Below are 26,725 nucleotides of genomic sequence, written 5' to 3' on the forward strand. Positions count from 1 at the left end.
AATCATAAGTGCACACTGATGTCATAAAACCTGAACTGATTTTCTCGTCTTATACTCTGCTGCTGTCAGCTGCCGTGGTGTCAAAGACGGAGATGAACGTTGTGGTGCGAAACCCGGAGATTGTGTTTGTGGCTGACCTGACGCGTGCTGACGGCCCCGCCCTGGTGATGACCACGGAGTGCGAACTGGTTATGAAAAGTGGTGCAGACGGATCCAATATGACTGCTATCATAAAGGACCTCAAGGTTTGTATGGTCCTTTGAATGTAACTTTGAAAAAAACTAAGATTCTGTATTTTATGGTTTTAGCATTCTGTAAAGCAGTAGGAATTGTCTCTGAGATGTTGCTCTACAAATCAACTTTATTTGCTTTGACTGACTATTGAAAGAGTTGAAAAATGATCTTGCATGCAACAATATTACAGTATAAAAAGCTTTGTTTGGTTTCTGGTTGTTATTGTAGGTGGTGGCGTGTCCTTTCAAGGCTGAGAAGAGGAAGAACAATGTGACAACAGTGCTGCACCCGTGCCAAGTTTTATATAATAGTTCTCAGTCTCCAACCGGCCCCCAGGTGATGGAGGTCTCCATGAAGGCTCTCACACTGAAGGTAGGTGTTGTATTAATATTAAAATCAGTGAAATGATAGATTAAGTTTGTTTCAGATTTATATAAGTAGGCATATAAATGTAGCTACGAAAATCGCCTTAAAGATTAATTATGTTTCCATCTGCACAGGTCTCTCCAATCATCATCAACACAGTTATCACCATCCAGACGGCACTGACTCCCGCAGTGGAAGCCCCTGTGGAGCTGGATAGTCCTGTTCCTGTTGACCTGTGGGTGAAACGAGGCTGGAAGGAGCTCAAGCTCTGGTTCCTAGACGAGGAGGGGGACGAAGACACAAGGTCACTGGTCCCACTGGTACCACAGGGAGAGTCATTAAAGGTATTTAGCTACATTGTGGCTGTACAGATGACACTGCACTGAATGATTGTATGCTATAATAAAGTCAGTTATGATTATTTTAGTTTTTTTTTTTTTATTAAGGTTGGTCCTTACTTTTTATATCACAAACCCTATTTAGTTTGGTTCATTTTGATTTAGCAGAATAGGGTGTCTCATTTCATTGGTTATCCATCCCTGTAGGTCTCCATCGAATCAATCTGTCTCACTCTGGAAGCTGGCGTGGGACATCGCACCATCCCCATGCTCCTGGCCAAGTCGTCCTTCAATGGAGACGTTACCAACTGGTCCACTCTCATTAACCTGCACAGCACGCTCAACATGGAGGTAATACACACAAGTAAAGACCCGTATACAGTAGAGAATTTACTCCAACCATGATCCTACACTCTAAAATATACACCTGCACCACTGTGAGTCTTTATATATATTTATATTAATTCTTATATTGTTTTTTGCTTTAGATTCACTATTTCAATGAAGTGATGGGAGTGTGGGAACCGCTACTGGAGCCTTTAGAAGATGAGACAAGAGATGGATTCAGATCATGGAGACTTGAACTGAAGGTACTGAGATACGTGTGCACGCACACACACACACACACAGACACACAAACACAGTGTTACTAAGTGTTTCTGTCTTATCCTTCCACCAGATGAAGAAGAAGCCAGTGAAGTACACACTATCAGATGAAGTGGATTACAATGTTCCAGACTATAAGACAGTCATCACCATCAGTAGTAAAGACCAGCTCAACCTCACGCTCACTAAGTGTGGACTGGCAATGCTGAGCAACCTGGGGATGGTAAGAACAGGGCTCATTTAGATAGATGATCTTAAGGATGAGCGTGGCCATACATAATTTCCACATTCTTCTTCTTTCTTCAGGCATTTGCAGAAGCTGCCAAACAGACAGATGAGTGCTTCCAGAAGGATGAAGCCCCGTTTGTGGTAAAAAACCGCCTGGGCCTGCCGGTGTCACTCAGCCACAGTGAGATGTTTCGCCCCATCGGCGTGCAGGGTGATCACTGCACAGTGGAGCTGCAGGATGGACAAACACTTGGGATGGACTATTTCACCACAACAGACTGTGACCAGTTCTCAGCCATGACCTCCCTGAGTGAAAAGGACTATTTCATACGACCTAGTAAGTGAAACTTTGTACACCGGTATACTGAATTAGAAAAGTTTTAGACTAGTGACTAGTTTCTGTTATCGAGTCCACAGATTTGCCTTAAAATTCTTCAAATTTTTATGTAGAATCTGTTAATGGAGATCATACTCTCTTAAACCAATATACCTCTAAAGTTAGAAACCACAGATGCAAACTGGGCTGTCAACTTGACTTAACGCTCTTTTCTCTATTTCTTCTTGATGTTCATCTTATGTAAAGAAAATGTCAAAATAAAATGTGTGTACTAATTGCTCTTATTTTCTTTTCTTACTCCAGCTCCAGTGGGCCACACCTCAGCCAGTGTGATCCCCCTGATCAAAGTGGGCAGAGGAATGTACAGTGTAATGCACAAAGATTCTGGAGTCACTCGTTTCCTGGTCTGTCAAATTTACTCTGTGGAGGGAAGCAAGTGTATAAAGATCCGTTCGCCTTTCCTGGTACGTTACTCATTGTCTTATACTAATTTCAATAGTTATTTTTATTCACCTTGTGGATATTTGATGGTGGAAATAGTTTAAAGAAGCCTCTTTGTTTAAGGCCGCAATTGGATCTCCCGCGATTATTGCTTATTAAATATTTACCCCTGTCAATTTATCAGGCGGTTCCTATAAGGTTATAAGAGGCTGCAATTACTGTCTATCAAAATTACTTTTACTTCCTTCCAGTTTTAATTAAAAAGAAATGGAAATAGCAGCAGCATTTCTTTGTGTTTTAAAATGTAGTAGGATTATGATGATAGATTTTTTTCCTGTCCTGCAGATTATCAATCATTTCACAATACCATTCAAAGTGTTTGAAGGATCAACATGTCTGGGTACTTCTCTGCCTACTGTAGAGTTCTGTGTGCCTCTGGACTCGTATAGGTGAGGGCAAACACTCATAAACAAGCCTGAACACTGACACACACACACCTTATTACAATCACTTTTTCTTCCTCTCTTTCTCGAGGATTTTTTTTCTCTACTACACCCTCCTCCACTCATATTAAGTCTTTGCTGCCCCCCTCAGGTCCGAGCTGAGCCTTCAGCCGATAACGGAGGAGGACACTGAAGATCAGGTTGCGCAGTATGACTGCTCAGAGGGCTTCAGCTATGAGGATGTCAGCAACCAGCAGCCTGAGACACGCATCCAGCAGACCTGCTGTCTGCGTGGAAACCAGGGTGGTGTGATGACGATCAACATTGTGCCATTAAAGGATGCTGTGACATTCAAACACACAGGTAGTATCGGGGAGAACTTTGACGTGCCCTTCGTGCTCCACCTGTGGCCTTCCTTCCTCCTGCACAACCTGCTGCCTTATCCCCTCGCCTACGACCTGCTGGTAGGAACAGACTGATAATTGCATTCACGTTCTTTACAATGACCTATTTACCCGCACCATCCCTTTATGTCGTTAAGTATTTATAAGTTATGTTGTGCCAAAGTTGCACCAATTCAAGTGCTCTTTTCCAAAGTGTTCAGGCAGTGATATATTATACTGTAATTAACTAACACTGTATAAATCTAATGGCAGAGACTGGTCAATCTGTTAAATTCAAATTGGTTAAGAGTAAGTATTCCATCACAGTGGAAGTAATGAATTTGAAATTGGGATCCTTATCCTTATACTGGCTGACATACAGCAACTTATTCAGAATTTTTTGACACAACTAAATCAATTTCACAGCATCAATATTTGCTTAGTGTTGATCTTCAAACATCTATTTTCAACAACACAGCTGGTGAAAGCAGAGCTGTTAAGATGATCTCTGTCAGATAATGGGTGTTAGATCATTAAGTAACTGCTGTAGCATCTTTAACATGCCTGGTCAAAGCTGCCTCACTGAGCAGCCCTCATATGGAAATTTAGTTTAGAAATAAGACATACTTTGCAAAATGGTCAACTCTTATGTTTATGAAACAGTTAAAACATGCAAAAGTTGAAATGTCCGAACTGTGCTCAGTTTATGTAGATGAGTCGACAGTATATTATACATATTATTAGAGTGGTTGTTAATGTGTCTGGTCAAAAACAAGATTAAGATCTAATATTAAAATAAAATAAAGCACAGATTTACTCAGTGACCCTCTCTGGCTGCTCAACAGGACAGTGGAGATTCTGCTCCTGAAGCCACTCTGGACCCAGGCTACTCTGCCCAGCTTCACACCGCCGTCATCAACCAGTCGAAACTCAGTCTCCGCCTGCTGAACTACTTTGCTCAGGATTGGTCCTCTGAGTACAGGTCTGTCTTCAGTCTCATTCCAGATGACCATTTTACTTTCTGATCGTTAATTGAGCAAAGCGTTAGTTCAGGCAGGTCACGACGTCAAGCGCACTCACAATCAAGTACGTCCGCTGATAGCAGCTGGTTTCTATTCCAGCCCACATCATCTGATCATATCCACTGCTTTCAATTGGCATAGTTTATACTGTGCACTCTATTTAAGTTGCTTCTTACTTCCCATGCAAAACCAGTTTGCAACCCACCTCATCCCCAGCACCTGCTTTACAAACTGAATCTGGCCTAATCAATATCATATGTTGCATTGTTGCCTGCTCTTTCTGTGCCTTGGGTCACTTTTCCTACGAAATTCAAACTTTCCTTCGAACTTCAGGGGAAAAGTTCATTTTCAAAGTGTAATGGCCGGTTTGAATTCAAAATAGTTAGTCTAGAAGCGCATGAGACCATCTGAAGGACTGTTCCTCATGATCCAACAGAGGGCGTTCACTATCAGCTTGAACTATGGCATGCCCTCTTGAGCTAAGTTGCTACGAAGGTCGTCTTGAGCAGACAATCATGATCCTAAAGCATCTTAGAAGCAGCTTGTGGAAGTGTTTGGGGTTTTACACTGTCGACAGCAATGGGACAAACAGGATAAAGCTGTTTGTCGACTTCGCACCTTGCAACCTATGGGCATACCTGCTAGCTTTCCACTCAAGTGAGGCAGCAGCGGAGGCTCCACAGACCGGAGGAGCAACCGTGAGTGTTCATCCTCATCTGACTTGTGTGTCCTGTCAAATTTGTTCCAGCTTGATTTTTCTTTTAAAGTGACAGCCCTAGGGTCGTACAGCTGCTGCTCTTCTTACCTCACGTTCTATGAAGGAGGTTCTAGAGCAGACCTACAGAGCAATTACATTCACCGTAATCATTGCAATCAAATACATTTTGTAGAAATTGGTTCTGACTGAAATGTTACTCCTGCTCATAATTAACATAAGTTATTGGAGGGGGGTCACAGTTCCCAGATAGTGTTTTTATTTCATCCTCATACAGAGAACAGATATGAAATCACCCCCTCTCTGTTAACCATCTTCAGCACATTTTCTAACTACACAATCTTTCCTGTTATACAGTCTCAAGAGTGACCAGGAGGAGATCACCTTCATCGTGTTCCAGTCGCTACGAGAGGATGACGAGGATTATGGTGAAGGGGCCGAGAAGAAGAGGGCGGAGTTAGACATAGCGGTGCATGTTAAATATGACCTGGGGCAGACAGTGATTGCCATCCACTCACCGTATTGGATGGTGAACAATACGGGAAGGTTACTGCAGTACAAGGCTGATGACATCCACCGTAAACACCCCCTGGACTACGACATGCCACTGCTCTTCTCATTCAAGCCTCGGTACTTCCTGAAAAACAATAAGGTAAATTTGGTTAATGTATAATTGGTCCCATTTTCAATACACTTTCAAGCTTAAGGTGTAAAACTGGCCCTAGATTTCTTTATCTTCAAACTTTTTATGTTTTATATTTTAACCAGACCCAGATAAACACAGCATCATTATTCAGTCAGAAAAATACTCAAATCAGGGACAGCTCTAGTTATATTAGATTGAAGCCAACTTGAGTCAGTGTTTCTTTCTACTGGCCTACTTGTGTAATTTTTTACCATACATGACTGTGATTCCCGTCTTTCTCAGATCCGCCTTATGATCTCAGAGAGCGAAGCGTCTGATGATTTCTCCCTGGATACAGTTGGTAGCCATGGGGATGTGAAATGTAAAGGCAGATACAAAGATTACCTGGTAAGATTCTCCCAAATAAGTCAACATTCAAGGATAAACTGAGCCATTGGTTGGACTTAAATGTGGAACTAGGACACAATGTGTTGCTGAAGAAGCTCGAGAATGTCCTCTGTTGAATATGTGTGTTGTTTGTCTGACCTCAGGTTGGTGTGAAGATCGAAGCGAACAGTTTCAGTCTCACACGCATCGTGAGCTTTGTGCCCTTTTACATGCTGGTCAACAGGACCAAGCACAGCATCTTCGTATGTGAGCATGGGCAAGAAAACTGGACTGAGGCTCAACCAGAGCAGGTCAGAACTAAACCAAATATTTACATGTTCTCCTTTGTAAATGTACTTTTTTTTTATACCACAGGTTTTGTTCAATGAATTATAGTGGACTGAGATAGAGTATAAATTCATCCTGGAAGCAGCGAATTATTACCACAACATGACATTTGGTCCTGTCACATATATTAAATATTAAAATTTAACAAAAAATATACATCCGAGAAAATTTTGTGAAACATGACACGCAATTTTTTATGCTACATTTAGTCAGCCATTCCTTTCTGGCCGGAGAACGACACCAAGCGGGTGAAGATCAAAGTAGAAGGTTGTTTATCGCCTCCTCGGACGATAGACTTCACACGACCAGAGAACTGTCTCCTGCTGCACCTGGACAACTCTGTAAGTAGAAAAACACGTGCACAGGGATATTGTTCATGTGTGCATCTTGTTTTTGTTTTTACAGGATCTACTATTTAACAAAAAACAGTTAATGTATAATATTGCTTCCTGTTCTATAGATGGGTGGGATCATTGTTGATGTGAACCTATCAGACCACGCAGCCATAATCCGTTTCTCAGAGTATCACGATGGCGCGGCCCCCTTCCTGATCATCAACCACACCACAGACCAGACTCTTCAGTTTCATCAGAGGTGAGTGAACAGCAAGGGGGACAGTCACAAGGAGCAGTAAGAGCAGTAGGATCATTAACAGCTGGGGCGCACACCACATGCCCTCATTTGGATTCCGCACAGGCTGAACCATTTGCTGCTGGTCATTTCCCAACTCTCTTCTCTTCACTGAACCTGTTTAATTAATGCAGAAAAATCATGGACGGATTGATACCATATCTTGTTATTTTGGAAAAGCTAAATAGATACAAAAACCATGGGATCGTTTGATATCCCCTTTGGTTGAAGTTAGTCTAATACTTTCTTTGCTCAATATTTCTTATTGGTTTATATCATCATTTTACCAGGTCTCTACCCTGGACATTTAATCTGTAAATGTGTTTTCAAAGTGGTCCAGGTGTCTTTTGAATTGTGTTGTCAATGTGTCACACTAACTTTAAGATGAAAAAGCAAAGAAAATCTTGCTCAATGTGCTGCACCCATTCATTCAGTTTTTAGTTTTTTCGGCTCATTTTTTATTTCTTTGCAGTTTTTGTGTCTAAATATAGTTTACTTGTCATATTATTCAATGTATTAACAGCATTTTAAAAGTTCCATTTTAGTGAGATACATTTTGCGTTTTTGAAAATTACTCTTCTCTCTTGTTGCAGCAGCCTTTTCCGTTAAGATCCAACAGTGTTTGTTCTTGCTGATGGAGATTAATGTTTGTGTGTTGTTGGTTATGCAGATGCCTGAGAGAAACCTCCTGGGTGCCTGACGAGGTGCTAGATCTCTCCTCCTCAATGGAGGAGGACAGGTAGAGAAAAGTGAAAGGAGGAAATGCTCTTCTGACGCAATCTGAACTCAAGAGATGGAAATAGGAATACGAGAGGATAACGAAAGAGACTAGAAGTTTTGCAAAAAAAATTAAATTAATGCTGTTGCACTTTCTGAAGGTGCAGAATGATTTAAGACTTCGTCTTTTACAAATCAGAAAAAGAGGATGTATCAAATGTAGAGTAAATGTAAAGAGATTAAAATACACAGCAGTACATGAAGTTATTTAGAACAATGGATGACTTTTTTCAAAATGAGTGATGAAGCCGAGGATGACACCAGGTGGAAGAAGGAAGAGTAACATGAAAAACGCTGCTCAACAGCAAGAGCAGAGAGACGCACACTCGGTGTAGCACATAAATAGTGTATTTTTTGTTAAAAGGCTAAAGTCACGGTCACTTGAGTGCAGAATGTGGTCACTAGAGCGCAGGTAAAGATTAGAAGAAGAAGACTACTTCTGTTCTGAATTGGTTTTGTGTAATCTGCTCCTCGCCTTGCCAATGATGTATGTATTTCATTCTCTCATTTCTGGACTGTCTCGTCCGAAGAGTTCCGAAACTTTGTGAAGGTGCTTAATCCAACCTTATCTCCTCAGGAGAGGTATCGGGGACTTTTGGGTGTTTGGCCGTTGTGCTGTCATACTCTCTCATGTTTCCGTCATGGAACATGTTTGTGCGCTCTGTCAGACGGGTACTTTGGATTGGTTGGTTGTTGTGGTGGTAGATTCTCGGTGGCTGGGCTCTGTTCTACCTGTTTTACTGTTGACCTTTCCCATTGTCGGTTTCTCATTATTTGCTCTCTGCCATTTCAAATCTGTGGAATATACAGTACTTTTTTACAACAATTGTTGCTGGAATTTATTCTGTGTGTGTCTGGGTGGGTTTCATGTGAATGCAGCTCTCAGAAAAGCACAGAACAGGAGGAGCTGGAGCCTGGGAGAGCTGTGCACTACACCTGGGCCGAACCCACCGGGTCCCGGGAGCTTTGCTGGACGTGTGGCACCTACAGTGGGAAGCTGAAGAGTGAGGAGGTACAATACCTGAGCCACAATAATGTTTTTGCCGCAGTCACATTCAATATGTAAAAAAATTGTACATGGTCAAAACTAAATCTTCTTTGGTCTCTGTCTGCGGGAATCAGTCAGTCAGTCAGTCAGCTTTCAGCGTTAAAACATTTTTTACTCATTTGAAGTATTTGCATCCAATTTTCTGACCTAATGATGATCCTTTGCCTAATAAAAACCAAGCACACTCTCAGATGTAAACAAACACCAAAAATTTACTTAATTATTTCTTAACTGTTATTATCTGAGATGTTTGTTTAAAAAGTGTGGGGTTTATCTGTTTTTCTTGCTCCTGTAGGATCTGCGTGAGGACATGAACAACGATGGGAAACTGTTTGTGATCTCCTTCTATGAAGGTAAAGTACAAGAAGCTTGAAATTACATTACTAGTCCTCTTATATGCATTCTGTAAATTACCTTCACACAATCTTATAACATCAAGGATTTTCCTCTTTGAGAGAAATATGGTGTTAAATCCGTATGGTTTGTGATTGTTGTTGATCCAAAGGTCTCCAGCGTGTTATGCTGTTCACGGAGGAACGACGCATCTTCAAGCTGCTCTGTGAGAGTGAGAAGGCGCAGCTGGCCGAACAGGAAATCATCCTGTCGCTGAAGAACATGGGCGTGTCTCTGGTCAACAACAGCAGCAGCCAGGAGGTCTCCTTCATTGGGATCACGAGGTACAGAACTTGTACAGAATCCTTCTTGTGCAAAATACAAAATATAAGTATTTATCTTAATGTATACAGGAATAACAAGATTTAAATAAAAGCTCATATAATTTGAAGAACTGCTGATATCAGGGGGAGGTTGTTGTGTGAAATGATTGTTGCCGTTCAATTTCATCATAGCAATAGAACTTATAACCTGTAGTTAAAAAATATAATACTAACATTTTAAACACAGTAGGCAACTTGCATGGTTTTTAGCTCTTTCTTGTCCCTTGTCGTAGCTCTGACGTTGTGTGGGAGATGAAGCCAAAGAAAAAAAGTCGGTGGAAGACTCTAAGCACTAAAGAAGCTGAGATGTTGGAGGACAAATATAAAGTTTACATTGAATCTGCTCCTGTAGACCATGCCATCGTCGACCTGCCAAACAACTTCCAGGTTACTCCCGAAATACTCAAATATACCTGATTTGATGTAGTAAACAAACAGATTCAATTTGGACATTTTCTGAAAACAATTTCATGTAACCTGTGTAGGTTTGAATTTATAATGAAAATAATGTTTTATTGCAGCCTAATGGTTAATGTTTGCGGTGTTTGTAACTTCCAGGTGTCCTTGACTCCCAATGGCATGGACATGCGGATGCTGCAGCCGTGTGACGCTCCCCTCAGGAGGCACTTCCTGCCTGGGGTGAAGGTGGAGTACAGCGTCTCGCCACGACAGAGAGCCTACCGAGTCCAAATCCACCGCATACAGGTGAAGACGAGTACACTTATTTTAGTTTCTTTTGCCTTAAATGTATTTGTTACCGCCACTAAGATCCAACATATCATTGCCTGCTCTTCATTCCTTCCATACAACAGTTTTACATGTGCGTCCTTTCCTCGTACAGATTCAGAATCAGCTGCCAGGAGCCATCTTCCCCTACGTTTTCTACCCTGTAAAGCTGCCAAAGTCTGTCACCATGGATGCAGGTCTGTTAATCCGTCTTGTATGTTTAATTGGGATTACATGTGCTTCAGTGTTTTGGTTTGTAGTCTGATTTTCTTTTTCTTTTTTCTTACAGAGCCCAAACCTCTGACTGATATCAGCATTGTGACCAGAACAGCAGGACACTCGGACATCTCTCGCATCAAGTAAACGTTTACACCTTGATTCTTTTCTCATCCCTCTTCATGATGCACTTTTTCCCATTTTTGTTTCCATGTTAAGCTGCTTTTCTTTTCTTTTTAATCTTCACCACAATCTCACTGCCTGAACTAAAGGTCCAGTGTGTAAGATTTACATGAAAGGGATCTATTGGCAGAAATTTTATATTAAATAATCTTAGTGATGTTGTCACTAGTGTGTTTCATCTAAATTGTATGAATTGTTGTTTTCTTTACCCTAGAATGGGCCTTTTGTATTTAAATACTTTATATTTACATCACGAGCTGGTCCTCTCTACAGAGGCCACCATGTTTTTCACAGTTGTCAAAACCTGACAAAATAAACACCTTTTGAGTTTCTATGACAACTGAAGGATACCTGAGGTTGTCTTTCATGTTTAGAGGGGGAGGGGGACGTGAGGGGTATTCAGCTGCATCATGCAACTTCACCACTTGATGTCACTTCAATCTAAACACTGAACCTTTAATTTAATATGAAAAGCTTGAAAGTTTTCTCCGGTTGGCTCCTAAGTGCTGATTCCAATGTCTGCTCACCACAGGTATTTCAAGGTTCTGATTCAAGAGATGGATCTGAAGCTCGATCTGGGCTTCCTGTATGCCATCCTGGACATGTTCACCCCGGAGGACGCCAGCACCATGACCTTACAACAAGAGGTGAGACACACACATTCACACCCTCAGAGTTACCGTTGCTCTGGTCTTTGGTTCAGATTCATGATCCTGTTTATTTGTGCTTGTTTTATTCCTCCAGGTGGAGCTGTTTGAGAAGGACATTGAGTATATCAAGACAGATCTGAACAATGTGGCTGCTGCAGACACTTCTGCCATCAGCCTCTACGAGTACTTCCACATTTCTCCCATCAAGGTGTGTGCCTTCTCTCAAAAGAAAAACAAATTAAAGCATGGATAAAACACCATCATAATCTAGTTTTAAGACACGGGCACAGGGTATATATGAGTCATGACTACTGATGTGTTTGTGTTTGCAGCTGCACCTGAGTATCTCTCTGAGCACAGGAGGAGACGACGGGATGAAGTTGAAGAGAGATACAGAAATCATCCCGGTCCAGTCCCTCAACCTGCTGCTGAAGAGCATCGGAGCAACGCTCACCGACGTGCAAGATGTGGTCTTCAAGTATGAACGCACCCGAAGGCCCAATAGACAACGCATGAATTGTGCACAGTGCTTTTTGTGCAATGGCTGCGGGTGGAGTGTGGTGCTACTCGTCTGATTTATGTCTTTTATTTCAGGCTGGCCTTCTTTGAGTTGACCTTCCAGTTCTGCACCACTCAGCAGCTACAGTGGGAAGTCATCAGGCATTATTCCAAGCAGGTAACACACACAGACCGCATGCACAATTTTTCTTGAAGCTGTACAGTTTAAAAACACAGCAAACCAGGCGCTGACTCGCAGGTTTCTATTTACTGTATTTCAGGCTATTAAACAGATGTATGTGTTAGTACTGGGCCTGGATGTGCTTGGAAACCCCTTTGGACTGATCAGAGGTCTGTCAGAGGGAGTGGAGGCCTTCTTCTACGAGCCCTATCAGGTACTAATGTGATGCAACAGCGGACCATCAGTAAAATGTTATATCAGTGTTGGATTTATACATCATGATAAAACCTTCAGCACATCTAAAGGAATCTAAAGTGTGTGAGCAGCTATTGAAAGCCTATTGAATGTTTTGTATGGGGTTCTCCAGGGAGCCATCCAGGGGCCAGAAGAGTTTGTGGAAGGAATGGCTCTTGGGGTGAAGGCTCTGGTGGGAGGAGCCGTAGGTAAGCACCAAATTAATCTATATATAATTATATGTCTGTTCAATAGAACGTGATCCAATTAAATAGACTATAGAAAAGGGTAGAATATGTTTTCTGTTCTATTCTATTATAATGTATTCTTACATACTGTATACAGTAAAATGGAATAAAGTGAGACATAGTGACAGTTCTCCAGCAAAACAACCCATTTCATACAGTATAGTAACTTGAACCCATTCTGCCGTGCAGGGGGTATAGCAGGGGCAGCCTCCAGGATAACAGGTGCCATGGCAAAGGGCGTCGCCGCCATAACGATGGATGAGGACTACCAGCAGAAGAGACGAGAAGCTATGAACAAACAACCTAGTGGCCTGAGAGAAGGGCTGACCCGGGGTGGAAAAGGACTGGTGTCTGTAAGTACAATGTTTTTACTATTTGTATGAAAAGGAACTGCATATCGGCAAAAGACACTCCTTTGACACTGGCTGCTGAAATTGTGAAATAAAAAAATTATTTTTTTATCCTGTAATTTAGCCTGAAACTGACCAAGTAGATTTTTTTTCATTGCAGGGGTTTTTGAGTGGGATCACAGGGATCGTTACCAAACCAATTAAAGGTATGTTGACCTTTTACCAAATGATTATCGTAAAATAAAGAAAACACATCAGATTAGATAAACGATCTTCGACTACTAGTATCCCTATTAATTTCCATGAGTATGATGATGATGATGATGATGATGATGATGTGGTGCAGGAGCTCAGAAGGAGGGTGCAGCCGGCTTCTTTAAAGGTGTTGGGAAAGGTCTGGTCGGCGCAGTAGCCAGACCCACAGGAGGCATTATCGACATGGCCAGCAGCACGTTTCAAGGGATCAAGAGGTATGGTTGTTTCTGTGTGTGCAGTGTGTACTCCCACATGTGTGTGTGTGCTTTACATAGTGTCTATGTATGTATGCATCCCTGGCGTGTGAGGGCACGCATGAGGATCTTTGTGACATCTCTGCGTCTTGTCGTGTTTTTAGGGCGGCAGAGACCTCACAAGACATTCAGTCTCTACGTCCTCCTCGCTTCATCCACGAAGATGGTGTCATACGCCCATATAAGGAGAGGGAAGGCCTCGGCAGTCAGATGCTCCAGGTAAGATGGAAATCTCTTCATCACCAGCTCTACCTAGTCAGACTCAGGCAACAAGAGTCGGCCATTCGTTTGTTTTTTAACTGAGATGAGAAAGATTTCGCTTCAGGACTTGCTGCAGTGCAGCTGAATTTATCATTATGTATTCATATTTATTGTATCTGTGACAACAAGGACACAAACCCATTTGCGACCATGCTCATGTTTTCTCCTGGAGTTCTGTGTTCAGCTTTTAATTTCATTATTTTAAAACCATCCTCCCTTCGGCCTGCTTTATTTTAATTATATTTAAGTGTTAAAGGATTTTTATCGTCCTGTTAACATTACTAGAAAGCCAGTCAGCTCTCTTTTCTGTTATTAATACACTCCTGTGGGTGTTTGTATAATACAAAAGTTAAATTACACATTTGCAACTAAAGCTAGTAAGCAAAAGTAGAGAGAAATGTGAGAACTCACTCAGATCCAAAGCAAAGTTTACTGAGATACTTTGTGGTTTCACTCAAATGAAGAAACATGCTGTGTATTTAACTGCAGCAGATCTACTGTGCTGTGGCACCTCGCTGTCTTCCTCTGTTGATCGTTTTTGCTTATTGAGCTTCATCTGGATGAAATCGCTGTCCTCAAGGTTTTAGAGGGAAGAATTAATAGCGTGTTGTTGATTAACACTTTAACTTGAGTGTTTTTCGTAGCCAGTTTCACTAGTCTCCCTGTAGACTGTAGTGAAGTGCTCTGATGCTGCTTCATTTAAACAACAAGCTTTAAGTTTGTGGGTCACTTTGTTGTGCTGATGTTGTCTAACAGTCCTGCTGGATGGAGTGGGTTGAAGTGTCTGCAGTCGAGTGGCAGGTCAGAGCTTCAGTATTTAGATAGTAGTTGGGGACTCTGTGTGTAGGATTATGCCTTACATTTACAGATATGTGACAAATTTAAGTGCTGCAGCCATTTGGAGTTGACCTATCCTGGCAGTTTTTTATTTACACAGTACAGTAATATTTACATCCTGTTTGCTCTATTCTACTCAGAACAACATGGTGTAAATAACCAGACAATTCATTTACATAACGTAAAGTTTGGAGCAACAGCTTCACGGCTCCTTTGTAAGAAATCTCTACCAGAGAGATTCTGCAAAAACTGACTCACTTCATTTGTCATGTTTCTCCTCATTTTTACTTTTTTTCTTTTACTCTCTTATTTGTCACTCAGCTGTATCAACAACTTCATAGCGTGTGTGTCTCTTTCAATGTGCTAGTAACACATTGTTCGTCTCCCGCTAAACAACAACACATCCACTACAAATCACAGTGAAAGGCACAGTTTGTGAGTAGTTGTGTGTTCCTGGTCTTGTAAACCTAACCCTAAACTATACCGTGTGTGAGGAGATTTGAAGGAGAAAGTTGTGGTAACTTTGCGGAAAGTAAAAGAGTAAACAGTATTAACATCCGTCCTGGGTGATCCGATCACTATTCAGCTGACGTCCTTTTACCTGCTACAGTTTCATTAGGAATCAAATGTATTTTTTCTCATTTCAGTTCCCATACAGTGATTGGTTTGTGGCCACAATATCAACGCTGACACACACACACGATTGGCACATTGTGATCATGTCTCTCAGGACGAACCTTAGAAACAATCCGAACAGGGCCAGAGAGACAGTGGAGATGATCCTCCCAGTCCAGTCGTATCCTCGTAGAAACAGGCTGCGTCTCCCTCTGCTCTGACGCTACCTCTTCTCTCTTGTCGTGTCCACAGATGAGATTGGTCTTCACTGAATGGAGTGGCTCAGAGGATGAGAGTGATGAGGAGATAGACTAGAAGCTGTAGTGTGTAGTCGGTGCTGCAGTTTTCTGTCTGCTTTGTTACATTTAAACTAGAGAAAGGCCTTTTGAGTAGTTTTAAAAAGTGTGTTTCATTTTTTATATTTGTAGTTTTCTTTATTTTTGTGTTTTCTTTATTTTTGTGTTTTCTTTATTTTTGTGTTTTCTTTATTTAGTATATCATTACCTTAGACTCCCCCCCCCCCCCCCCCATCATTTCCAACAAAATAAACCTTGTCATTGTTTGTGTCTTCCATTATTTCCTCATTATTATTCTTTTCTTCAAATGTCTGTTTTCTTTTTAAAATATTTGTTTCATTTCATTGCATTTTTGTTCTTAATAAAATGTTTACAAACCTCCACCTTCCATCTGTTTCATGCCATCTTTCCTCACCACCCCTCAACATTTTTCACTTCCATTACGCCTAATTCCAGTGAGAACGTTGACGTGTACAACTTGGTATAGACATATTTTAGTTTCTTTCTGGGTTGTTTGCTTAGACTCTTTCTGTCTTCTTTCAGAAAATTGAGAACGGACGTTTTGCCAAGTACAGATACTTTGCTCATGCCAAGGTCAATGATTGTGATTTCCTCATGATCACCAAGAGGTGAGGTTTACTCATCATCTGAAGAGAACATTACACTGGGTTATTGTTGAAATGTTATTGCTAAAATGGACATTTCATCATGTCTGTGCTCTTTATTAAAAGTTGTTGAATCAGTATCCATACCAGTGATGGGAGTTAAGATTATACTTCATCTTTCATCCCATTTTAACTTTGTGTTTTTCGCTGCAGGGGAATATTCTTTGTGACCAAAGGAACATTCGGTCAGCTGACCTGTGAATGGCAGTATCTGTTTGAAGAGTTCACCAAGGACCCGACGATAGTAGAGGACCGGCGACTACGCATTGAAGCCAAGGTATAAAAAGTTAAATCCAAATAAGAAGCTTTTGACCCTGAGGAGTGTTTCCATGCCTCTTCGTCAGCGACATCCAGGTGATGGACATATCATGTTTTCGGGGTTGTCCGACATTCCCAACCTTCAGGGTATTTCTTTAAATTTGCTACAAATGTTCCATTGGACTCAGAGATGAACTGATTCGATTTCAGAGGTCAAAGGTCACGGTAAACTCTTGGATGGTAATTCAGCAGATGATTCTTTGTTTTTTGTTCTGCAGGAGAGAGTAAAATCCGTCTTCCATGCCAAAGAGTTTGGGAAGATCATAAACTTCAGAACTCCTGAGATAGCCACGGTGAGTTCATGATTTTGACTATAACATTCTCCTATTTTCATATTTAAGATGCATTCAAGTTTTCATTATAACGTAACTTTGATTCTTTTCTTTTTTTCTTCAGTGGGTTCTAACCAAACTGGAGGACGCACGAGACAGTTTACCCAACTACTGAATCATCGAGGAGGGAGCGAGACCATGAAAGTCAAAAGAAAGAAAACGTATACGGACGCAGTCCGTGTGTGTCAGTGCCTTGGTTCTTAACTGCATGCTCGTTTTGTTTACCTCCATGTGTGGGCAGTGCTAAAAAGAACACACAAACCACACTGTATGTTGACTGTTGATGTGTGTTGGGCTTGAGAGACTGAGGGAGTAGTTGGTCTGTGCATGCCAACGGTAGTGCTACATGAACAGCATTCATTCCCCACAGATGCACTGTCCAAAAAAACGGGCATCACTCTCTTCGCTCTACTTGCACTTGTTCATTTGGCCACACATCTAGGGATATCTGATTCATTATTTTATTAAAACTACTGCTTGAGTCTTGGGTTTAACTGGTTCAGTCTGCTGGTGACATTTGGATTTCCAGCTCTCCATAGCCCTTCTTGCCAAACTCAAATCTTCACTAATTTACTTATTTCATCTGCTTTCACTGAACATATGTCAGGGTTGTATTTCACTGTGGAAATGTTACACTGCTATAACAAGCAGGCCCGGATCTAGACTGCTCAGATCAGGTGGGCAATTGGAAAGTTGCCCTTGCATACTTCTAGATCCGGGCCCGATGACAAGCGTTAGAAAACAGCTCAAATGATGGTAAGGCCAAATAATCTATAATTGTTGTAGCACATTTAATATGCACTGTTCATTTGACTGGATTATTCAAGAGGGAAGCTAATTAAAATTGTATTCATTCAAAATGTGCTTCATGAAAATGTGTTTTCTTTTTGTTTCTCAATATCGTTCTTCCTTTTTTATACATTTCTCCAAGACAAAGACTCTTCCGTGTGTGATTTAGAGACGCATGCTATTTTTATACTCACATGTATGAAGCTGCTGTGTATTGATCTCGTATAATATTCTATCTGTATATAAACATCCTAACACAATAGTCAGATTTATGGCATTGCAAATAGTAATTTTACGACTTTTATGTTTTTATACCACACCTATGCGATGTCAACTATGTGGAGGATTTAAAAAGAAATGGATGCTAGTTATTATCAGCTGCTGTTTACGCTGACATATATTTTAAAGGTTTGCTTTTGGTTTCGGGTGCATCGCAGTTTAATACGACTAAATATTTCTCTTGCCAATAATTTTGTTATTTATGTTTCAGAGGATCAAAACTGTTCACTGCAGTGACTTATCTCTTTTTCTTGCTTTTGTCCAAAAAATAAAATAAAGTACATGTTTCGAATTTCAATGCTCTCTATCTTTTATTTCATGTACCCTGAAAATCTCAAACATGTATGTTGCACACTTTATTACATAAATATAATTGCTTGTTTAAAATGACACTACATAAATATAATTTCAATCTCTCCTGAGAAGAAAACAGTTTCTTCAAAGCACAACTCCTTCTATTTACATTTATAAGAAGATCAGCTCAGTGACTTTCATGAGTAAATAAGCCAAAGAAGAGACAGGGGCGTAAGGAAAGAAATATTTCTACACAATATTTAAGCAACACAATGTCATTTTCTACTGAGCAAGAGCGCCCCCTGCAGCCACACATGATTCATTCTGTTTGGCTCAATGTCCGAATGTGCTGTTAAGAGAAAAACAAAACCTATAACTCTGTCCACTGGAGCTTATTGGAAACGCAACAGAACAGTTGTTATTACCCATGATTCTCGGCTTCCTGAACCACGAGAGCTCCTGCTGTAACAAATACAACAAACTCTCAAAAGTTGGAGACTTTTAATTATTTTTAACTTATAAACATTTCAGTATTGCTCTTGAACTTGTTGGGCCTGATTCTGACCGTTTAAGCTGCGACAGTCAGTCTCACAGGAGAACGGAGCCGCTCGCTCATGCCACATAGAGCAAGAACAGACATTTAGGATGAGGAGTGGGAATGAAAGTTTCACCATTCTCCCTTTTCTAAGTCAGTGAACCATCAAACTTATTTTGGAGCTTTTATTATGAGGCCAAAAAAGCTGCATAGTGTTGCTTTAAATCACATGGCCGAACTGTACTAACTCTCTCACTATGTATCAATTAAAACACACTCTTTACACAGAAATTAAATCTAAGAAATAACAATTCATGATCTAACTTTCCACTAATTTTCACATTCTCGACATGACAATAAAATCTTATTTCATCCTAAAAGGTTATCCTTTTGTTTTATGTAATTCTATCTTAATTAGCCTCTCTTCATGTCTCTGTCCTCCTGAAGCCCTTGGTCTCCTCTGCTGCTCTCCCCCTCCTCCTCCTCCTCCTCCTCCTCCTCCTCCTCCTCCTCCTCCTCACACCAGGTTGAACTCCTTCAGGTTGTGTCTGAGGATGGTGTCTTTGACGGCGACGAAGACGAAGCGGATGTTTTCTGTGTCTGTGGCGCAGGTGAAGTGAGGGTACAGAGTCTTGTCCTTGTCCGGGTTTTGTTCTTGGTACATCTTCAGGATGAATTCTTGGGCTGCTCCAGGATCCTGCTGAGGTCCTGCAATTCAGAGTCAACGTTATTTCAATGTGGCGTCAGAAAATTCAACATATAAATAATTTGTATAATTAGATAAAGAAAAGGAAAACAATCCGGCCTGTTTTTTTGATATTTTAAACTATAATGAGAAACCAATACTGCCTGTGGGCATGTATTAGTACTCAGTGTGATTATTACTGGAGAGTGCATCCTCCAGACAGTAACATCTTTATGGATGTTTTAAGGGACAACAGTAGAATTTCTCCCAGTGCAGCTGATGGTGAATCTGACTGTGATCCTCCCTCATGCACCTACAGATCACCCACTTGTGTCTGGTCTGTTTTTCAACATTGTATATATCACCGTTTACACTTGATGTACCACATATACCACAAGTTTATCACTGGGTCTGTGCATGAAACCTCTGGCCTCTGCTTTTTGTGGCGATAACATAAGTATGTAGGGTTCTTCATTATCTAAGAAATACCCACACTAAGAAGAATCAGGGTGTCACACAACCTTTAGTTAGATATCTGAAACCAAAGAGAACATTTTGCACTAAACAAGATTCTATGACATCAAGATGATTCTAGAAGCAGTCTAACGAACCTGTGAATTCAGGGAAGTAAGTGGATAAGTGAGAGTGAATGATCTTCTCCTTCAGGATGTCAGTCTTGTTCAGGAAAAGTATGATGGAGGAGCGCTGGAACCACGGGTAGGTGATGATGGTTTTGAACAGGGCCTTGCTCTCCTCCATCCGGTTCTGGCAGAAAACATTTCAGAGCATAAAGAGGCAGGTAGTGACGATGCATTTGAAAGGATCAGAAGTCCGGTGCATGATGGATCTGCCGCCGAACTGAACCCTCACCTCGTTGTCACACTCCACCAGGACCTGGTCGTACTCGCTGAGCGCCACCAGGAAGATGATGGAGGTGACGTTCTCAAAGCAGTGGATCCACTTCCTCCGCTCTGACCTCTGACCCCCCACATCCACCATCCTACCACGACCACAGCCACAGGTCCACGTCACATCAGTTCCAATGGGAAACAGTTGAGCTGCTACGCACAACATTTTTATGTTGGGTCTTACCTGAAAATGACGTTCTCCATGTCAAACGGGTATTCAATGATACCTGTGGTCGGCACTCGGACTCTGAGGATGTCCTGGAGGTCGGGCACATAGGACGGCTGAGAAATTCGATCCAGGTCGGTGAGATAGCTGGAAAACATGAGCAGAAAATAAGAAGCGGGAGAAATAAATGAAGTAAAGAAAAAAAGAAACTGAATATTCTGGATTTTGTGGCTATTTTGGTAGAAGATATTCTTACTGAATTTAAGAGAATATAAGCAACATGACTTCATTTATAACAAACACATGAAGCAGTTAGCTGAGGTCTAGGAGTTAATAAGTTCTGCTTTACTGAGACTGAGGGTTGGAACTTTTGAGTTTCTTTCCTTATCCTAAAATCTGTGATGACCATGTGGCAGAGCTGGAGAGAGCAGGATCCGTGTGTGGATGTTGTCAGATAACTAACTGAATGTGTAACTCTCACTATTTGGTGGAGTCTGACAGCTGGTACTCTCTGCGGCGGTCGTAGCAATCCTGTATTCCTTTATCGGTCCACAGATTCTTGATGGCCGTCGCCATGCTTTCATCCAAATCCTCCACCTTATCCACCTCCAACTCCAGGATGGAGTTTGCAGGGCCCTGTAAACCCACACAGGCAGACACAGAGACTAATGAGACAAATATACAGTGTATTTCCCCCACTCCAATTTGACAAAGGATAAAATATAAAGGAAAGACAAATATTAACCAAAGTAAACCAGGGCATTTGAGTTAGCCTACCTTGTTCTGGGGATCAGTGAAGGATATATCGAGCGTCTCCATGGCTCGGATCATCGTCTGCATGGACGTGTAGATGTTCTGGTAAACCAGTTTGATGTAGTTCTTCTTGTCCTCAGCTGTGAATCCTCCTCCGTGTATGATCCTCATCTGTTTGATGAAGGTGCTCTTTCCACTCTCTCCAGTACCTGGTGGACACAGCAACCGTTAACAACCTCTTTTTACATATGAGCACTTTTATCATGATGTATCGTCTTTACAAGAATGGGAAAAGACAGACGAACATAAAAAGTGAAACCAGATATTATTCAGTTCAAGAAAGAGTTAATTTATTTACTGCTGAGAAATACAAGCGATTCAATTTTGGAATGTATTGATTTGTTATGTATAATATACACATGCAATCTATATTGAAGAACTGTATTAGGGTAAAGATGTAGCTTATTTCCATGAAATTTCTCCAGCAAAGTAAATATTCCGGTACAAGTACCTCGAAGTTGTGGAGATAAGTGTAGATTGTGCAGTACTGAGACAGATGTATTCATATTCCAGTACTCTGCACCATACGCTGTGACCTGACAGCTTCCCTACAAAAGTCTCCTGTCTGTCGCTGGGAGACTCGTTGCTCGGAGTCAATCTGGAGTAAATACTAAACAAACTGTAACAACCACTGATTAGTTAGATAAACAGGCAAACTGAACGATTTGAATGTATATTTGACTTCCAAAAGGACGTCTGTGCACGTGTGGGCGCTGCAGGCGAGAGAAGTCCTCTCCAGGTGCATTTTGACTTGAATCAAAATGAGATGAATTCATTTGGTTCCAGAAGTTGAGAATAAAAGGAGATTATAGGTAATAGATTACTGAGGGTGTTAAAAAGAAATTGGTTGTATTGTAGATATGAAGCACCTCCTTGGTTATGTTGAAATAAACCAGTGCTTCACTATACGTGAGCTGGGAGTGACCACCACATCCACAACCACAGTAACTGACACTACAACAGTTTTATAACTATGGTTTCAGCTTCAGCTGGAGCTTTTAGGGAAAGTGGTCTTAATAGCACAATGCTGAGAGTGAATTAAAGTGCTGTGTCGGGAGAGAGAGAGAGAGAGAGAGAGAGAGAGAGAAAGGGAGAGAGGGAGAGAGAGAGAGAGAGAAAGAGAGCGACAGAGACACAGACACAGACAGAGAGAGAGAGAGATGTTTCGACACAAGCTTAAAATAATAATAATAATAATAATAACAATAACGGAATATATAACTGTGTCATTAGCCTAACTATGATGTGTTACTTTATGTTTACTGAAGATATGACCTAAGGGTCAGCATATATGTGGAGAATAACAAAGGACCCAGGATTGATCCTTGTGGAACACCGTGACTGAATTGGAGATACTACACTCTGTACAATCCTTACATTTCAATACTATCGATTCCAAATGCATTATTCTAAATGCACTGAGCCACATGTTCTACGGCTGTTTTATAATCTCACATGTGTGTGTGTGTGTGTGTGTGTGTTTGTGTGTTTGTGTGTGTTTTACTCTGAGCAGTGGCAGCAGTCTTCTGGTTGCCTGGATGCTTTGCATGACATCATGAAGCTCAAGAGTCTTTACATCTTCGTAAACAAGGCTTAGACAAATTTGTCTGCATTTGAATGCACCTTGTTTACAAGTCAAGTTTCTTGGAAATGGGGTGGGGGGGGGGGGGGGATGATCATGCATGTCTGCTATGTTTTGCTTGTTCAGAGGGAGTTTGCCTCTAATAACCTCAGTGTTAATCTTAATCCTCAAAGTACTTCACTGATAACTTAATAGCTCTCTCAGTGACCCACCCTATAGATTACTGTATGCTTTGTTTCACATGACAGAATTTGTCCCAGGTGGGTACATGTAAATATAATATCATAACCATAAATCACTGAATAAGATATTGTAGCTACATATGTTATGCTATACGTTTATAAATGGTGAATTTTGCATATGAACACGAATGTTTATTTGCCTACATTTGTGTCTTTGTGCACATCTGAGTGTGCGTGTGTGTGTGTGTCTAAGTCGAACAATGTGGTGATTTACTGTTTGCTAGGTGTGGTGAGTACTGACCACAGATACACGCACAGACACACACACACACACACACACACACACACACACACACACACACACACACACACACACACACTCACACACACACACACACACACACACACACACACACACACACACACACACACACACACAGGGATGAGTCAGTGACATGAGGTGATGTCGACTGCTTGAATGAATGCTGAGTGTTTATCTCTGAGATAAGAACTACACAAATTATTTTCATGTATAAACAGTACTATTATTATTTTTTTTATTATTATAATTTTCACTGTACCTAGATATCAGTGTAGCTGTTTACCGTGATCTACGTTGGCAGACAAATGTTATTCTGTGACAGTTTAACAAATATTTCTGTCATACAAGTTCCTGCAGAAGCATCAGGTGGTTTCAAAATAATAAACCATAAATAAACTTAATTTTTTTAATATTGTCTGTTTCTCAGCAGTTTCAGATTATTTCTTTCATCAAAACATAAACAGGAAATTAATCTCTTTTTCTAAATAGCAGCCATTCAAAATAGCAACGTTTTGACTGCTTCAATTACTAAAAACAATAATTCACATTTTCTGTTCCTCTGTATAATGTACCATTAATAGCTCAGGTTTCTTTCAAGTCTGAGACTGTGGTTCTATCAGCAGACTCAAATAATAAGCTATGATTTGTGAGTAATGTAATATTTCTTCACTTCCAGTCACTGAGGTCCAGCTCACACTTTGATAACCTGATGGTCCATATCAGTGCTGATATGCCCGTGTTGTCCTAAAACCACTGAACCATGAGCTCTTCCTCTCTGGGGGTCTGACTCTGACCATTATAATGAAATCCACTGAGAGCTCTGAGTCACTCTGACTCCTAAATGAATGCTCAACAGATGACCTGCTTATCTTAGATGTAACTAGAGGGTAAGATTCAAGATACTCACTGTGTTATGTGGACAGAACTATTGCTAATATCCTCGTGGAGGTTTTAAATTTTGTTCAAGTTACAATTTTAAATTCTTTGTGAGTGATTTTTGAAACACAGTCCTCTTTTTTTTCTGGTGACCTTTTACTCCTGCTTTATTTTATCACACTTTACCAGAAACCACCTCATGATCTATTTTCATCTCTGGCACCTTTTCAGATCCTATCTGTACAATGTGTTGGTCATCTACTTACAGTCAGCAGGGAAATTAATTATCAGAACAAATTAAGTTAGGTTTAAAGTAAATGTTGCTTCAGCATTCATGGGCAGGAACCAGATGTTCTCTTTTGTGAAAACCCCCCCTCTGGGAGAGCGGTGGAGGAAAAGCTACGGCTGGCGTCCTGCTCAGGGATGGTTTTGCATGATGTTTGCATGAGGTGCGTACAGCAGCTACTTCTGTCTGACCGAAGCCTCGACAGTGACACAGTTCTCAGAAGTGCTCCCAAACGCCTGCATTTAAATGGGTGTGGCTCAAAGCTCTGATGGACGCTCTCTTGATGCCATGTGGCAAAAACTCAATTTCCTCTTTCAAGCGCTCTGCTCGTTGTTCCCAAAGCTACATTCGTTTTCAAAAGTAATCAATGAGGAGAGGGGAATGGGTTCAGTAATCCAAACAGAGCAGGCAGGTAACTTTAAAACTTCTGGTGAAGAAACACCTGATATGGATTCAGAAGAGGCCAAGACTCAACCACAATGATGTAGTAGACCTTTGCATTAGGTAATAGGCTACACTCAGCTAATACTTTTACTTCAAATACTTTAAGTGAATTAAAAAGCAAGTATTGACTTACTCTTACTTAGGTAGAAAACTTAAGGTGGTACTTTTACTTGACAACATTTTTTTTAAGTATTCTTCCCCCGCCACTGGTGATAGATGTTTGATACAAGAAGGGCCGGAACCCAGAATGACAGTGTAAACTGTGAAGTGCTTTGGTTGTCAATGTTCCCATGTATTCTATATAGAGTAGCTTATATTATATATATATATATATATAAAAAAAAACGCCTGACCCTGCTGGAGGTCATTGAGCTCAAGGAACTGAGCAGTTTCTGTATCATCAGAATCTGCACATTTAAAAAAGACCAAACACCATGACAGAGGACAAGGACAAATACAATGACCCAATAGGATGACCCTGTCCATCAATACTATTATAGTTTTCCTTATTTGCTTTTTATAGTAGTTTTCGTGGTCCTGAGCAAATTCACATTAGATTGGAGTTTAAGACAACAGGGGTCGAGAAAACCCCTGCAGACATCTTGCTCAAGGATCAAATGTTCGGTGCGCAAAATTGATGGCACGGCCATGGAGCGCAGCAGAGCGCACACACTGAATGTTTATGGGAATAAGCTAGTGCACCACATCCGGAGACAAGACGTGAGGGATGAGGAGGAAGGAAACGTCAAGAACAGTTAGATATGAAAGTAACTGTGCCTCCTCACTATTCATGACATAGTGTAGCCATTCCATTCCCTATAATAAAATACATAAATCGCCATGCTGCTGGGTGCTGCTCCACCTGCCGTGATGTGTCACCAGGTGTGGTCAGGAAGCAGTCATAGCAAGTTGAAAGCATGTTTCACTCATTTCCACTATACGGTGTAAACCCAAGTATAAAAAAGAATAAGTTATTATTTTATCAGGAGCTTTGAAACATAATTTTACGCACTAAAAGTTTCTACCCCACGACCACGTCCTCATTTTCACCAGTGTCACTCGCTTACTTTGGGATGAAACTCTTGGTGCGTAAAGATTGTGACATAAAAACGATCTTTCAAAACCAAAGATCCTATTATGGCACAGTCTTTACGCACCAAGTTTCATTCATTAAGACCAAATCCCTATTTTCTCCAGTGTTCCTTACTTTTGTGACACTGACCATTAGATTCAGTGTGCAGCTGTCTAAACCCAGTTACCCTCCACTCTTGCTGGTGTGACTGGTGCTCACCTAACAGCAGCAGCTTCAGCTCCCGGCGCGAGTCCTTCTTGTCTCTGCGCAGCTGCTTCTCGATCTCCTCGTTGATCCTCTGGTTCTCCTTATTGTCCGCCGACGCACAACATCCAGCCATCACTTCACCCAGAAACTGACCTGTCTGCTCTCCAATGGTCCTCTGCTGTCACCTTGAACACAGGCTGCTTCTTCCCCCTCACACCTCACTAAGGACAAGGAAGAGGATGCAGATCATCTTTCAAAGGAATTCCTTCTTTTTCCCACTCGAATCCCAATGAAAGGATGAGTTGAGTGAAGAAGAAGAAGAGGAGGAGGAGGAGGTGACTTTAAGGTTTTAAATGACTGGTCAGTCGTTGAATCCGTGTAGAAGAGAAATACTTTTCTAGGAACCAGAGCTGCGGTTGATCTGAAGCTGGAGGTCACTCGTTGAACTTTATTCGGGCGTCTCGTTAGGGCGTGGCAACAGTTGCAAATCGAGGCAGGGATAAAATGGGAAGTGAACATCAG

The 26,725-nt window shown here is 41.2% G+C and overlaps 2 protein-coding genes across 4 annotated transcripts in view; one reads left to right on the forward strand and one right to left on the reverse strand.

Annotated features, from left to right (window-relative positions):
• The window catches only part of vps13a (vacuolar protein sorting 13 homolog A), a 35,003-nt gene extending 16,874 nt beyond the window's left edge, over positions 1-18,129 (forward strand). The window contains exons 39-76 of one of the 3 annotated variants that reach the window (XM_053420209.1): positions 70-245; positions 463-606; positions 735-944; positions 1,146-1,289; positions 1,427-1,528; positions 1,618-1,767; positions 1,851-2,109; positions 2,413-2,573; positions 2,896-2,999; positions 3,145-3,457; positions 4,222-4,358; positions 5,471-5,765; positions 6,042-6,146; positions 6,290-6,436; positions 6,683-6,814; positions 6,934-7,067; positions 7,774-7,842; positions 8,760-8,892; positions 9,224-9,281; positions 9,434-9,605; positions 9,878-10,031; positions 10,203-10,349; positions 10,486-10,567; positions 10,660-10,729; positions 11,302-11,416; positions 11,514-11,627; positions 11,752-11,897; positions 12,014-12,095; positions 12,199-12,312; positions 12,466-12,541; positions 12,770-12,933; positions 13,091-13,136; positions 13,277-13,400; positions 13,544-13,658; positions 15,992-16,077; positions 16,267-16,390; positions 16,650-16,724; positions 16,828-18,129. In XM_053420209.1, the coding sequence (XP_053276184.1) occupies positions 70-245; positions 463-606; positions 735-944; positions 1,146-1,289; positions 1,427-1,528; positions 1,618-1,767; positions 1,851-2,109; positions 2,413-2,573; positions 2,896-2,999; positions 3,145-3,457; positions 4,222-4,358; positions 5,471-5,765; positions 6,042-6,146; positions 6,290-6,436; positions 6,683-6,814; positions 6,934-7,067; positions 7,774-7,842; positions 8,760-8,892; positions 9,224-9,281; positions 9,434-9,605; positions 9,878-10,031; positions 10,203-10,349; positions 10,486-10,567; positions 10,660-10,729; positions 11,302-11,416; positions 11,514-11,627; positions 11,752-11,897; positions 12,014-12,095; positions 12,199-12,312; positions 12,466-12,541; positions 12,770-12,933; positions 13,091-13,136; positions 13,277-13,400; positions 13,544-13,658; positions 15,992-16,077; positions 16,267-16,390; positions 16,650-16,724; positions 16,828-16,878 (5,030 nt within the window). In that variant the 3' untranslated portion in view covers positions 16,879-18,129. Of the gene's footprint in view, positions 1-69; positions 246-462; positions 607-734; positions 945-1,145; positions 1,290-1,426; positions 1,529-1,617; positions 1,768-1,850; positions 2,110-2,412; positions 2,574-2,895; positions 3,000-3,144; positions 3,458-4,221; positions 4,359-5,470; positions 5,766-6,041; positions 6,147-6,289; positions 6,437-6,682; positions 6,815-6,933; positions 7,068-7,773; positions 7,843-8,759; positions 8,893-9,223; positions 9,282-9,433; positions 9,606-9,877; positions 10,032-10,202; positions 10,350-10,485; positions 10,568-10,659; positions 10,730-11,301; positions 11,417-11,513; positions 11,628-11,751; positions 11,898-12,013; positions 12,096-12,198; positions 12,313-12,465; positions 12,542-12,769; positions 12,934-13,090; positions 13,137-13,276; positions 13,401-13,543; positions 13,659-15,404; positions 15,837-15,991; positions 16,078-16,266; positions 16,391-16,649; positions 16,725-16,827 lie in introns of those variants that run through there. The other 2 variants (XM_053420211.1, XM_053420212.1) reach the window with 2 other exon arrangements.
• A 482-nt stretch (positions 18,130-18,611) lies between these two features.
• Positions 18,612-26,685, reverse strand: gna14a (guanine nucleotide binding protein (G protein), alpha 14a). The gene is made up of 7 exons (XM_053420217.1): positions 26,216-26,685; positions 21,197-21,381; positions 20,901-21,055; positions 20,438-20,566; positions 20,216-20,345; positions 19,957-20,110; positions 18,612-19,368 (listed from the first exon to the last, which is right to left on the reverse strand). The coding sequence occupies exons 1-7, from the start codon at positions 26,334-26,336 to the stop codon at positions 19,178-19,180; spliced, it is 1,065 nt and encodes a 354-aa protein (XP_053276192.1). The 5' UTR covers positions 26,337-26,685; the 3' UTR covers positions 18,612-19,177.
• Positions 26,686-26,725: the final 40 nt, after the last annotated feature.

This window comes from Pleuronectes platessa, chromosome 4 (genome assembly GCF_947347685.1).
Source record: "Pleuronectes platessa chromosome 4, fPlePla1.1, whole genome shotgun sequence".
Taxonomy (NCBI): Eukaryota; Metazoa; Chordata; class Actinopteri; order Pleuronectiformes; family Pleuronectidae; genus Pleuronectes; species Pleuronectes platessa.

Excerpts from the sequence above, each read along its gene's own strand:
- gna14a (XM_053420217.1), bottom strand. The coding sequence starts at position 26,336 with ATGGCTGGATGTTGTGCGTCGGCGGACAATAAGGAGAACCAGAGGATC. Across the intron at positions 20,567-20,900 it reads CTGTCAGACTCCACCAAATA|CTATCTCACCGACCTGGATC; the intron begins GTGAGAGTTACA and ends CATGTTTTCCAG. Across the intron at positions 20,346-20,437 it reads ATGGAGAACGTCATTTTCAG|GATGGTGGATGTGGGGGGTC; the intron begins GTAAGACCCAAC and ends TGGTCGTGGTAG.